Source organism: Arachis hypogaea, chromosome 4 (genome assembly GCF_003086295.3).
Source record: "Arachis hypogaea cultivar Tifrunner chromosome 4, arahy.Tifrunner.gnm2.J5K5, whole genome shotgun sequence".
Lineage (NCBI taxonomy): Eukaryota > Viridiplantae > Streptophyta > Magnoliopsida > Fabales > Fabaceae > Arachis > Arachis hypogaea.
The window spans coordinates 59,886,771-59,901,831 of NC_092039.1; the positions used below are offsets into that span (position 1 = coordinate 59,886,771).

General features: G+C 39.4%; 1 protein-coding gene and 1 long non-coding RNA gene across 2 annotated transcripts; both read left to right on the forward strand.

The window, feature by feature from the left end:
* The first annotated feature begins 10,515 nt into the window (after positions 1-10,515).
* On the forward strand, positions 10,516-10,860 carry LOC112794881 (uncharacterized). The gene has a single exon (XM_025836854.1). The coding sequence runs from the start codon at positions 10,516-10,518 to the stop codon at positions 10,858-10,860; it is 345 nt and encodes a 114-aa protein (XP_025692639.1).
* A 985-nt stretch (positions 10,861-11,845) lies between these two features.
* Positions 11,846-13,087, forward strand: LOC112794292 (uncharacterized). Its single transcript, XR_011880748.1, has 3 exons — positions 11,846-11,912; positions 12,298-12,417; positions 13,028-13,087. It is a non-coding gene; the product is annotated as an uncharacterized lncRNA (long non-coding RNA).
* The last annotated feature ends 1,974 nt before the right edge of the window (positions 13,088-15,061 follow it).

Genomic DNA, 15,061 nt, shown 5'->3' on the forward strand with positions numbered 1-15,061 from the left:
TAGCTTCATAATAGCTCTTAGATATTGGGCAACTTGCTCTCCAGTCATATCTTCATCCTCTTCTGAGGAAGAATAGTCTTCAGAGCTCATAAATGGCAGAAAGAGATTTAGTGGAACTCCTTCTTGCTTGAGAGACGTCCCAGGAGGTCTTCCTCACTAGGATTTTCGTCCTTCTTCTCCCTTGTGCATTCGGCCATATTGATTACATCAATGGCCTTGCACTCTCCCTTTGGATTCTCTTCTGTATTGCTTGGGAGAATACTGGGAAGAGTTTCAGTGATTTTCTTACTCAGCTGGCCCACTTGTGCCTCCGAATTTCTAATGCAGGATCTTGTTTCACTCATGAAGCTTAAAGTGGCCTTAGACAGATCAGAGACTATGTTTGATAAGTTAGAGGGGCTCTGTTCAGAATTCTCTGTCTGTTGCTGAGAAGATGATGGAAAAGGCTTGTTATTGCTTAGCCTGTTTCTTCCACCATTATTAAAGCCTTGTTGAGGCTTCTGTTGATCCTTCCATGAGAAATTTGGATGATTTCTCCATGATGAATTATAGGTGTTTCCATAAGGTTCACCCATGTAATTAACCTCTGCCATTGCAGGGTTCTCAAGATCAAAAGCTTCTTCAGAAGCTGCCTCTTTAGTACTGTTGGATGCATTTTGCCATCCATTCAGACCTTGAGAGATTATGTTGACTTTCTGAGTCAACACTTTGTTCTGAGCCAATATGGCATTCAGAGCATTAATTTCAAGAACTCCCTTTGAGGCGTTCCATTATTCACGCAATTCCTCTCAAAAGTGTACATGAATTGGTTATTTGCAACCATATCAATAAGTTCTTGAGCTTCTGCAGGTGTTTTCTTTAGGTGAATGGATCCACCTGCAGAATGGTCCAATGATATTTTGGAAAACTCAGATAGACCATAATAGAATATATCTAATATAGTCCATTCTAAAAACATGTCAGAAGGACACTTTTTGGTCATCTGCTTGTATCATTTCCAAGCTTCATAGAGGGATTCACCATCTTTTTGTTTGAAGGTCTGAACATCCACTCTAAGCTTGCTCAGCTTTTGAGGAGGAAAGAATTTATCCAAGAAGGCCGTGACCAGCTTATCCCAGGAGTCCAGGCTATCTTTAGGTTGTGAGTCCAACCATGTTCTAGCTCTGTATCTTACAGCAAAAGGGAAAAGCATGAGCCTGTAGACTTCAGGATCTACTCCATTTGTCTTTACAGTCTCACAAATCTGCAAGAACTCAGTTAAAAACTGGTAAGGATCTTCAGATGGAAGTCCATGAAACTTGCAGTTCTGTTGCATTAAAGCAACTAATTGAGGTTTCAGCTCAAAATTGTTTGCTCCAATGGCCAGAATGAAGATGCTTCTTCCATCAAATTTGGAAGTTGGTTTAGTGAAATCACCAAGCATCCTCCTTGCATTATTTTTGTTGGGTTCGGCTGCCATCTCCTTTTCTTGTTCGAAAATTTCAGAAAGGTTGTCTCTAGATTGTTGTAATTTAGCTTCTCTTAATTTCCTCTTCAGAGTCCTTTCAGGTTCAGGATCAGCTTCAACAAGAATGCCTTTTTCCTTGTTCCTGCTCATATAGGGAAGAAGAGAACAAGAAAAGAAAGAGGAATCCTCTATGTCACAGTATAGAGATTCCTTTATGTTAGTAGAAGAAGAAAGGGAATATGAGTGAAGAAGAATGAATAGGAAGGGGCAGTGATTTGAGATGAAGAGAGGTGAAGAGAAGTGTTAGTAAATAAATAAATAAATAAATAGAAGAAGGGGAGAGGAAAGAAATTTCGAAAATAAATTTGAAAAGAAGTTAAATAATTTTCGAAAATAAAAGATAAGATAAAATTAAAATTAAAACAATTAATTAATTAAAAAGAATTTTTGAAAAAGGGATGAGATATTTTCGAAAATTAGAGAGGTAAAAGTAGTTAGGTGGTTTTGAAAAAGATAAGAAACAAACAAAAAGTCAAATAGATAGTTGAAAAAGATATTAAAATCAAATTTGAAAAGATAAGAAGATAAGAAGTTAGATAAGATATTTTGAAATTAAATTTTCGAAAAAGATAAAATTTTGAAAAAGACATGATATAAAAGATAACATAAGATAGATTTAATTTTTAAAATTAAAATTAATTACTTAACTAACAAGAAATTAAAAGATAAGATTCTAGAATTTAAAGATTGAACCTTTCTTAAAAAGAAAGTAACAAACTTCAAATTTTTGAATCAATCATATTAATTGTTAGCATAATTTTCGAAAATTTGAAATAAAATTAGGAAAAAGATTTTTGAAAAATAATTTTCAAAATTTTCAAAAAAATAGAAAAAATGAAAAAGATATGATTTTTGAAAAAGATTTTGAAAAGATAAGATTTTTAAAATTGAAAATTTGACTTGATTTACAAGAAATAACTAATTTTAAAAATGTTTTGACTAAGTCAACTCAAATTTTGGAAATTTTGGAGAGAAATAAGGAAAAGATATTTTGGAGGAAAATAAAAAGAAAATTACCTAATCTGAGCAACAAGATGAACCGTCAGTTGTCCATACTCGAACAATCCCCGGCAACGGCGCCAAAAACTTGGTGGACGAAATTGTGATTCGTACTCTTTATTGTTGTGTGGAATTAATTCCCCGATAATGGCTCCAAAACTTTGGTGCTCAATATCATGGTGTCTAAAATTTAATTCACAACTTCGCACAACTAACCAGCAAGTGTACTAGGTCGTCCAAGTAATACCTTACGTGAGTAAGGGTCGATCCCACAGAGATTGTTGGTATGAAGCAAGCTATGGTCATCTTGTAAATCTCAGTCAGGCTGAGTCAAATATGATTGGATTAGATATTCGAAAGATAAATAAAATAAACAGGAAATAAAGATAAAGTTACTCATGTAATCCAATGGTGGGAATTTCAGATAGGTGCACGGAGGTGTTGTGTTCCTTCCGAATCTCTACTTTCTTATTACATTCATCCAATCCTTCTTACTCCTTTCCATGGCAAGCTATGTAGGGCATCACCATTGTCAATGGCTACATCCCATCCTCTCAATGAAAATGGTCCAAATGCTCTGTCACAGCACGGCTAATCATCTGTCGGTTCTCAATCAGGTTGCAGTAGAATCCAGTGATTCTTTTGCGTCTGTCACTATCGCCCAGCCTTCAGGAGTTTGAAGCTCGTCACAGTCATTCAATCCTGGAATCCTACTCGAAATACCACAGACAATATTAGACTTTCCGGATTCCCATGAATGCCGCCATCACTTCTAGCTTATACCATGAAGATTCTGATTAAGGAATCCAAGAGATATGCGCCCGGTCTAAGGTAGAACAGAAGTGGTTGTCAGTCACGTGCGTTCATAGGTGAGAATGATGATGAGTGTCATGGATCATCACATTCATCAAGTTGAAGTGCAACGAATATCTTAGAACAGGAATAAATCGAATTGGTTAGAAAATAATAGTAATTGCATTGAAACTTGAGGTACAGCAGAGCTCCACACCCTTAATCTATGGTGTGTAGAAACTCCACCATTGAAAATACATAAGTGAAAGGTCCAGGCATGGCCGAATGGCCAGCCCCCAAAAACATGATAAATAGTCTCCTAAGATGAATAATAAAATAAAACTAAGACCAAAGATGTCTAATACAATGGTAAACTATCCTATTTATACTAGACTAGCTACTAGGGTTTACAGGAGTAAGTAATTGATGTATGAATCCACTTCCAGGGCCCACTTGGTGTATGTTTGAGCTGAACTTGATCTATCCACGAGCTGAGGCTTCTTTTGGAGTTGAACGCCAAGTTGTAACATGTTTTGGGCGTTCAACTCCGGTTTGTGACGTGTTTCTGGCGTTTGACTCCAGACAACAACATGGAACTGGCGTTGAGTGCCCGTTTATGTCATCTAATCACGAATAAAGTATGGACTATTATATATTGCTGGAAAGCTCTGGATGTCTACTTTCCAACGCTGTTAAGAGCGCACAATTTGGAGTTCTGTAGCACCAGAAAATCCATTTCGAGTGCAGGGAGGTCAGATTCCAACAGCATCAGCAGTCCTTTGTCAGCCTTTTATCAGAGTTTTGCTCAGGTCCCTCAATTTCAGCCAGAAAATACCTGAAATCACAGAAAAACACACAAACTCATAGTAAATTCCAGAAATGTAAATTTAGCATAAAAACTAATGAAAACATCCCTAAAATTAGCTAGATCATACTAAAAACTATCTAAAAACAATGCCAAAAAGCGTATAAATTATCCGCTCATCAGCCCTCAAGATGCAGTGACTGGGGCAAAGCTGGACCCTTTGTGATTATTTCCCTTATCTCTCTTTTTACAATGTTTGATATGGTCCGACTTGTGGACCTTTTGAACTCTTGGTTTTGTAACTATTTGCATAACTCTTTTAACGCTTTATAGTTTCTTCTTAGCAACTTTTGGTTTCTTAATAAAAAAACACTTTTAATCTTGGGAGGCCGTTGGGCAACCTTTGAGTCTTTAATTTTTTAATTTTTTTTTTACTGTCCTTGTGGTGCGCTGGCCTTGGCGAAGTACTTTCGTCTTTAAGTTGTTTTCTCAACCTTTGTATGGCCTTATGTTTTTGTAATGGCATCACTTCGTGGGTTCATATGCACTAGGATTCGGGCGTTTGGGGCTTTCTTGGCTGGCATTCTCTAATGGACTTCTACCCGATTCACCACTATTTTGTGGTATATTTCGTGCTTAATTTAGGTGGATTCTATCCACTTTTCCCATGTTTATTCGATGAAATAGCATGGTTTCATAATTTTCTCGTAAATTGTGCTTAAGTGTAAAAACATGCTTTTTAGGCCCTTAAATTGCAAATTTTGACTCACCTTTGATTCCACTAGATGCCTTGATGTGTTTGTTAGTGATTTCAGGATGAAAAGGGCTAGGAATGGATTAAAGGAGCAAAGAGAAAAGCATGCAAGTGGAGAACTCATGGAAAAACAAGGATTTGGGATGCTGAGATCTATGCGCACGTGCAGCAAGCACGTATGCATGGAAAAGTGATGTTGCATGGTGACGCGTACGCGTACGTGACGCGCACGAGTGGATTGAAAATGCCATCGATGCGTACGTGTGATCCATGCGTACACGTCGGTGCTCACACGTGACCCACTTAAAGTGAATCTGCTGGGGGCGATTTATGGACTTCCCAGGCCCAAATCCAACTCACTTCTGATGCTATTAAACCTAAAGTTTAAAGGAGAATTGGGGGAGTTAGTCATTAAGTAGTTTTAGAAGTAGTTAGAGTTAGTTTCTAGAGAGAGAAGCTTGATGACTTGCATCAATTACCCTTTTTACCTATGCAAAAGGACCATAAAAAAGCACAAATTCATTGTTTCAATGCAATTTCATGAACTAGATGATAAGTATTATGATACATTGCTTTGAAATGGGTTTGTGTTGAATTTCATGTGAAAAGAGCAATAAAAAGGGAAGAAAATAGCAAGTAAAAGCTGGGCGTATGAAGAGGGCGTGTCACTTAGAACAAACGCCACAAAAAGGAATGGGCGTGGCATGCCAGTAGCAAATCCCAAAGAGCATTGATGAAGGCCACAAGAAGGGCGTGGCACGCCAGCATCAGGGCGTGGCATGCCAGTAGCAAATCCCAGAGAGCATTGATGAAGGCCACAAGAAGGGCGTGGCACGCCAACTCATCAACCAGAAAGGGAATTCACTTGGGTGTGCCACTTGGTGTCGAAGGCGTGGCATGCCAAGCTCTCATCATCACTTGGGTGTGCCACTTGAAGACCCAGGTGTGGCACACCAAGCTAATGGAGTCACATTAAAGTGGGCATGCCACTTGAGCATCAAGGGCGTGGCACGCCAGTACAAGTTTCCAGAGAAGAGGTCAAAGGTCCAAGCACTGGCTCTTTAATTCCTGCAATTTGTGATGTTTACTTTTATTGCCTTTTATGTGTTTGTTGAAATGCTTCTTTTAGTTATGAGCTAGGTTTTTCTCCTCTTGACTTTGGTTGAGTAATTGGTGACTCTTGAGTTATCTAATGCTTTTGTTGATTGATAATTGGATTTTGCTAACTGAATTGCATGTCACTAAAGCTAGTCTTTCCCTTTGGATTTGACTAGGACTTGTGAATCCAATTTGATTATCTTCACCTAACTTTCCTTCATAGTTAGAGGTTGACTAAGTGGAGCAATGGACAATTGTTGTCATAATTGATGATGATAATAAGGATAGGACTTCTAATTCTCATACCTTGCCAAGAGCTTTTCTAGTTGTTGGTTTATTTATTTTGCCATTTACATTTCTTGTTTCCTTATTTCAAAACCCAAAAATATACATGTTCATAACCAATAGTAAGAACACTTTCCTGTTGTTATTTGTGACAACCAAATTTTTGGATGCGAGGATTCTTTGTTGGTTTAGAAACTATACTTGCAACGAGAATTTATTGTGAAATTCTATACCATCAAAAATCCGATCATTACTACCTTTGCCTTTTTGGACTACGCCTTTTCTTAGTTGTATTGACAACTTTTATTTTTGGTGATGTCGTCCTTAGTTGGTTGGTGCTGTAGGCTTTGGTCGGTGTCTCTTTAACGATCTCGTGGTAGTGTTCTTTTGTGAACTTCTACCTTCTTCTAGCTTTGGGTGAATTTAATGTTACTCAATTTTTTGGATGTTTTAGTCTTTCGCAGCTTGGCCTTTACAGGCTTTTAATCGATTCCAATAACTATTTTGGGTAGTGTTCTTGTTTAGAACCTTTCTTTCAGTTGAATTGGACGACTTTGGAGCCTTCTTGATTTCGTGATTTCTTTTGCTTTTTAAGTAGCGTCTTTTCGGACACCTACCTTTTAGCTTAGCAACTCGAGCACTACGTTTTTAACCTTCTTTTGGCCTTTGCATGGTGTTTGTTCCCTTTTTAGTGATCCTTTAATTGGTTCGACTTCTCTGTCGGACCTTGTCAAGTTATTTTTAGTAATCCTGCTTTAGTCTGACCTCATCAGGCCACTTTGTACAGGTTACTTTTTATAACTTCTCGCATTAACTCAAGCTATGTCACTTCACCTTGCCGACCTTTCCCAGTCGGACAATGAAATTTGCGTTATTCTGAGCGTAAATTAATGCTTCTTGGTAGGAAACTTTTGGGGAATCTGTAATTTTTGTTAGAAATAAAGTATAAAAAATGAGAATAAAAGTATGTACATGCGTGAGCTTACCCTGCAAGTCGGGAGCTTTTAGGTCTTGGCCTGTGTCTCACTAAAAAACCTTTTAGTGGGAAAAAGAGCACACCTTGGTCCAAGTCCCTTTTCTAGCTATAGTACCTTTTAGGTTACAGGTGTGCCATGTCCTTGGGAGCTCTCACCCTTGGAGTTTGGCCACCCTATAGTAACCTTTCCCTAGTACTTCTGTGACTTGGTACAGTCCTTTTCAATTGACAGCTAGCTTTCTTTCTCCTGACCGACCTACCCCGATGTCATTTCAAATTAAGATGAGGTCGTTGGTCGTGAAGCTTTGTTGGATTACCTTCCGGTTGTACCTTGAGGCCATTCGATGCTTCAGGGCTTCCTCTCTAATCGAGTTCTTCCTTTTATGCTTGGGGGTTGGCACATTCATTGTAGATGATCACCCTAGGGGATCTTTCCTCTACTTCTACAGGGATCATTGCCTCCATTCCGTAAGTAAGTCGGAAGGGTGATTCCCCGGTGGTGGAGTGTGGCATTGTCCGATACGCCCATAGGAGTTGTGGAAGCTCTTCAGCCCAAGCTCCCTTTGCATCCTGCAGTCGACATTTCAAATTGTTGGCGGCATCGGCCTGTCCCTTAGCATGTGGGTGTTCTACTGAGGTGAATTAGTGTTTGATTTTCAAATTGACTACCAAGTTCCTGAAGCCTGTGCCGGTGAACTGAGTACCATTGTCTATGGCAATAGAGTAGGGGACCCCAAACCTTGTGACAATGTTTATGTACAGGAACTTCTGACTTCTTTGGGTGGTGGCGGTGGCCAATGGCTCTGTGTCAATCCATTTTGTGAAGTAATCTATTCCTACAATGAGGAATTCGGCTTGCCCTAATCCTTGGGTGAATGGTCCGAGGAGGTCGAGCCCCCAATTTGCGAATGGCCAGGTTCAAGTGACGCAGATGAGTTCCTCATGTGGGGCGATATGAAAGTTGACATGTTTCTGGCTTGGGGAGCATGTTTTGACGAACTCTATTGCTTTCTTCTGTTAGGTCGGCCAGTAAAAGCCGGCTCGGAGTACCTTATTGGATAGAGCTCGTGCCCCGAGGTGGTTGCCACACATCACGTTGTGGACTTCTTCTAGGACTTCTTTTGTGGCGAAAGTCGGGACGCATTTTAGGAGGGGTGTTGAGATCCCTCTCCTGTATAGGACGTCATGATTATGGTGTAGTATTGTGCTTCTCGTATGAGCTTTTCTGCCTCCTTTTTATTTGTGAGGAGTGTTTCGGACTTGAGGTAGTTGTTTTTGGGGGTCATCCACCCTTGGTCCTAGTCTGATACTTAGGACATTCTCTTCCTCTGAGGTTTATGGGTTTTGTAGGGTTTCTTGGATGAGGCTTCTATTATTGCCCCCTGGTTTGGTCCTGGCTAATTTTGAAAGTGCATCGGCTCGGGCATTTTGTTCCCAGGTATATGTCGGATCTCATATCCCATGAACTTCCCGAGCTGTTCTCTAGTTTTGTCTAGGTATTTTTTCATGGTGGAATCCTTCACCTGGTACCTTCCTTCTATTTATGAGGTGACTACTTGTGAGTCACTGAAGATGACAAGCTTTTGGGCTCTGACTTCCCTAGCCAGCTTCAAACTAGCCAGTAGGGCATCGAATTCGACTTATTATTTGAGGTGGGGAACTCGAACCTTAAGGAGAGTTCGAGTTGGGTCCCATGGTCACTTTCATGGATAACGCCGACCCCACTTCCGGCTTTGTTTGATGAGTCGTCAACGTAGACGTTCCAATCAATAGGGTTTCCTGGGGTGTCGGTGTATTTTGCGACGAAGTCACCCAGGTATTGGGACTTGATGGTCGTTCGGGCTTCGTACTTGAGGTCAAATTCAGACAACTCCACTACCTATTGTAGGATTCTTCCAGCCAAGTCGGTCTTCTGTAGGATGCCTTTCATGGGTTGGTTGGTTCGTATTCTGATGGTGTGGGCTTGAAAGTATGGTCGAAGCCTTTGGGAAGTAAGTATAACGACGTAGGCGAACTTTTCTATTTTTTAGTAGTTTAGTTCAGCCCCTTGTAAAGTCTTGCTGATAAAGTAGATGGGTTTTTGTCTGTTGTCATCTTCTTTTACCAGAGCTGATGCTATCGCCTGACTTCCAACGGCGAGGTATAGTATCAGTTCTTCTCTTTGTTGAGGTTGGGTAAGGATAGGTGGTTGCCCCAAGAATGTTTTGAAGTCTTAGAAGGCTTGTTCACATTCTGAGATCCATTTGAACTTCTTTCCTTTCATTAGGGTTGCATAGAAAGAGAGAGATCTTAAGCCGATCCGGCTAGGAACATAGACAGGGCTGCTAGTATTCCGTTCAGCTGATGTACCTCCTTGACGCAAGTCGGGCTTTTCATGTTGAGTATATAGCTTTACATTTGTCTGGGTTTGCCTCAGTCCCTCTCTGGGTGAGCATGAACCCTAGGAATTTGCCAGCTTCTACCGTGAAAGTGCACTTTATGGGATTGTGTCTTATCCTGTGCTTTCTTATGGTGCCGAATGCTTCGCCAATCTCTGATACCTTGCCGAAGTATTCGACACCATAAGGAGGCACGGGATGAGACTAAATCCCACAAAGTGCACCTTCGTAGTAAAAGCCGATAAGTTCCTAGGGTTAATGCTCACCCAGAGAGGGATCGAGGCAAACCCAGACAAATATCAAGCTATACACAACATGAAAAGTCCGACCTACGTCAAGGAGGTACAACAGCTAAACGAAGGACTAGCGGCCCTGTTTAGGTTCCTAGCAGGATTGGCCTTAAGATCCCTCCCTTTCTATGCAACACTAAGGAAAGGAAAGATGTTCGAATGCACCCCAGAATGTGAACAAGCTTTCTAAGACTTCAAAACATTCATGGGGTAACCACCCATTCTAACCCGACCTCGACAAGGAGAAGAACTGATACTATACCTTGTCGTTGGAAGTTGGGCGATAGCATCAGTGTTAGTCAGGGAAGACGACAACGGACAACAACCCATCTACTACATCAGTAAGGTTTTACAAGGGGATGAACTAAACTACCAAAAGATAGAAAAGTTTGCCTACGCCCTCATACCTACTTCCCGACGACTTCAACCTTACTTTAAAGCTCACACCATCAGAATACAAACCAACCAACCTATGAAAGGTATCCTACAGGAAATTGACTTGGCTGGGAGAATCCTATAGTGGGGAGTCGAGCTGTTCGAATTTGACCTCAAGTACAAAGCTCGGACTGCCATCAAGTTACAGTATTTGGCCGACTTCGTTGCAAAGTACACCGACTCCCCAGGAACCCCCATGGATTGGAACCTCTACATTGATGACTCATCGAACAAAGCCGAGAGTGGAGCCGGTGTTATCTTGGAAAGGGACCAAGGGACACAACTTGAACTCTCCTTAAGATTCGAGTTTCTCGCCTCAAATAACCAAGCCGAGTATGAAGCTCTACTTGCTGGTTTGAAGCTGGCTAGAGAAGTCGGAGCCCAAAAGCTTGCCATCTTGAGCGATTCACAAGTAGTCACCTCACAAATAGAAGGAAGCTACCAGGCAAAGGACTCCACCATGAAAAAATACCTAGATAAAACTAGAGAACAGCTCAAGAAATTCATGGGATACGAGATCCGACATATACCTTGGGAATAAAATGCTCGACCTGACGCACTTTCAAAACTAGCTAGCACCAAACCAGGGAGCAATAACAGAAGCCTCATCCAAGAAACCCTACAAAACCCATCAACTTCAGAGGAAGAGAAGGTCCTAAACATATCTAACCAAGACCAAGGGTGGATAACCCCCATAATCAACTACCTTAAATCTGAAACACTCTCTGCAGATAAAATGGAATAAAAAAGACTTATAAGGGAAGCACAATATTACACCCTGGTAGATGACATCTTATACAGAAGAGGAATTTCAACACCCCTCCTTAAGTGCGTCCCGACCTCTGCCACAAAGGAGGTCCTGGAAGAAGTTCACAGTGGCATGCGCGGCAACCACCTCGGCGCGCGGGCTCTATCCGAAAAGGTCCTCTGAACTAGCTTCTACTGGCCAACCTTACAGAAGAAAGCAACAGAGTTCGTCAAAATGTGCTCCATGCCAAAACAACGCTAAACTTCCATATCGCTCCACTCGAAGAGCTTATCTGTGTCACTTCACCCTGTCCATCACTAGAAAAAAAAGATATAAAATGGCATTAATAATTTGGCAGTTCTATAATATTTCCATAATATTTGAATATTATGACGTCTTTGATTATTGCCGTAATTAATTGGTAGTTAACGGCCTTTTTTTTATTCTGGCGGTTTTAAACGCCATTATCAACTTGTATAAAATGCTCAACCCTAAATTAACCCATCATTACTGTGTTGAACTTGAAATGCTGCTAGTGTGAGAGAAATCTTGAAGCTCTGCCACTGCGATCTCCTCTGTCACAATCTCTCTTCCTCTGTCACGATCTCCTCCTGCCAGCGACGTCTCCTCCCGCGGTGTCTCCTCCAGAAGTGACCTCCTTCTGCGACCTCTTCTCCAGTGACGGTCTCCTTTGGCGATGTCTCCTCCTGTGACTTCTCCTCCAGTGACGTCTCTTACAGTGGCTTCTCCTCCAGCGACGATCTCCTCCTGCGACATTCTCCTACGTCGGCAATCTCGTCAATCGAGCTATTGAGCTACGAGTTTCTCTTCCGGCAGACTCACGAGTAGGTTCTTCTCTCTCTTTGCCTTTGTTCTCTTGAAAATATTTAATTCTAATCGATGGTCTTAGGCTTGCCTTAGATTAGATGAACAAATTTAATTAAAATTGGTTTGAATCTCAGTATAGTAGTCAAAATGTTTCTCGTTCTTTATTATCAGCATGTATGTGCTCTATTTTGTTGTTCAATTTCCATAAAAGAAAAGAGGAAAACACTCTTTGTAATTATTATATTCTTGTGATTTGCTATAAAATTATATCATTGCTTTGCTTTTCTGGATGAGTTATGATTTGCGTACGACAGAATACTCTTAAAATTAACTTTCTAAGAGATTATATTTAGTTTATTGAACTATAGCAATTTCTCATGTTAGTATACTCATCTTTGTTAGGGCTTTGTCCTATCTGATCCAAAGAATAGGATGTTCCTTTGCAGTTTCCTCATTGTGATATCATTGGTTTGTGGTGCTTATTTAGTTGGCAATGCATTCACCACCAAGGAGTATAAACAAGTAAGTATGAATTTCTATTCCAAACTTCTAACTCTGAAATCTGAATTGCTAGACAGAAAGAGAGAAGATTGTTATAGCGTAACTTTTTATGGTTGTGGTGTTGTAGAGCTTTCTTTTTCTTTTCTTCATCTCGTTCTTTTTACTTCAAGTACAAGAATGAAACCTCTACCTCACTGCAATCTGTAACAAACAAAACTTAGTGTGCTTTAGTTGGATTTTACACCATTGGTACTCAAATTTCTTCTATAATGCATAAAATGAATAATATTAAATTTTATTATGTATATAAGTCAAGTAAACCATCCCAAACACTACATTAGTTTGAGTATCTAACAATTTTGTTATATCTTACACATTATGTCTCTGAAAAGTCTCAAAATAATATTTGAGTCATTGCTGTCTTATACTCTATCTCTAGTGTTTCTATCCTTCAATCTTTCTATGATGGCTTCATTCATGTACTAATAAATAGTCATAATCTCCATGGATGCAAATATCATTTACCTTATTTTTATTATATAGACTATAGAGTCTTCTCTCCTTTCTCCTCTGTCTACTGCACTTTGAAGTTTGAACCCAACTCCTATATATTTTCTTCTTCTTCTCCTAGGCGAAGGACACCTTCAAAGTTCCCTTCAAATCTGAAGGGAAGGGAGACTTCAGAACAGTGAGCTTCAAGTTCAAAGAAGTTGCACCAAGAACAAGACTCACATTCTACAGCTCCTTTTACCATACTAGAATTGATGATTATGGATCTCTCTGTGGCCCTGTTCTTGACCAGGTTATAGTGTTCCTTGTCGCCTAAGTTATTAAACCATTAATGTAGTACTTAGTAACTATGATTTTTGCAAGTTACTTGAGCCTGTCTTCTGTATAATTGCATGAGACCATACAACTCCTTTACTCTAGTTTGCTGAGCATAAGACAGCAATTTTAATTTCTGTTCATTACAAAATTTGGTTAAAGAGTTTGAAGATCAAATTTTTAATCATGGGAGTTGAATGTTCATGAAATGATTAAATAGTATATTTTAGTTTTTGATTGTTACCATGTGTTATTGGAAATCATGAGTTTCAATAAGCATGCATTTGTTTCACTACTTGTGGTTGCAGGCAATAATTGATTGCAAATTTTTTACACTGCTTGTGGTAGCAGGATCTTTTACTTGGCTCGGTACTCTGTTTTGTTGAGGTCATAATTTCACTACTTGATAATTTTGTAAGTCGTATTTCAGGTAAAGCACGTAATTACACCCTTCTTCTTGTTGCTTATTTTTGTTAACTATCTTGTAAAAAATGTTATTATAGCTGATAGTATTACATGCTAACATCCAAAATTGGTTCACAATCACTTCATCCTATGCCTTGTAGTTCCAATACTTTCTCAAGAACCTTTTAAATTATGATGTTAAATATCATGTATGTACAATTGTACATAAGTTTTTATCATTTAAAAAACTATTATTATTCTTCATTTTCTGAGTATACCCACTTTTATGTGATGGTAGATCCAATACAAGTCATTGTTCTTTATGGGAACCCACCTAGAACACATCATGCTATATGAGTCTTACAGGAAAAAACACTTGCGAAAATAAATAGAAATAAAAATAATTGGAACATGCTCAAATAGTAAAATTGGAAGGCAGAAAATATTTAAAGCCTCTAAATTACTAATGATAACATGCTCAAATAGTAAAACTTCATCTTGCTTTTGTATACTAATTTCCTATATTTTGTTCATGTATGTATTAAATAACCTTATATTTCTAAACTTATAGCTAATTAGTTAGCAACATCAAGATAGTGGAATTTATACGCAAATTAACATCCTGAACAGAACAAAATATTAAGCAAAATAACATCTTGAACAGAACAGACTTGAAGAATTCTAAAAAGAACAATACTAAGATTGGTAGTTGATGAGCGGATAATTTATACGCTTTTTGGCATTGTTTTTAGGTAGTTTTTAGTAAGTTCAAGCTACTTTTAGGGATGTTTTCATTAGTTTTTATGTTAAATTCACATTTCTAGACTTTACTATGAGTTTGTGTGTTTTTCTGTAATTTCAGGTAATTTTTGGCTGAAATTGAGGGACTTGAGCAAAACTCTGAGAAGGAGGCTGACAAAGGACTGCTGATGCTATTGGAATCTGACCTCCCTGCACTCGAAATGGATTCTCTGGAGTTACCGAACTCCAAATGGCGTGCTCTCAACGGCGTTGGAAAGTAGACATCCAGAGCTTTCCAGCAATATATAATAGTCCATACTTTATTCGGGAATTGACGACGTAAATTGGCGCTCAACCCCAATTATATGTTCCTGTCTAGAGTTAAACGACAGAAACACGTCACGACCCGGAGTTGAACGCCCAAAACACGTTATAACTTGGCGTTCAACTCCAAGAGAAGCCTCAGCTCGTGGATAGATCAAGCTCAGCCCAAACATACACCAAGTGGGGCCCGGAAGTGGATTTATGCATCAATTACTTACTCATGTAAACCCTAGTAGCTAGTCTAGTATAAATAGGATAAGTTACTATTGTATTAGATATCTTTGGTCTCAGTTTTGTTTTATTCTTCATCTTAGGAGACTATTGATCACCTTCATGGGGGCTGGCCATTCGGCCATGCCTGAACCTTTCA

Coding starts and splice junctions, on each gene's coding strand:
- LOC112794881 (XM_025836854.1), top strand. CDS start 10,516: ATGGATTGGAACCTCTACATTGATGACTCATCGAACAAAGCCGAGAGT.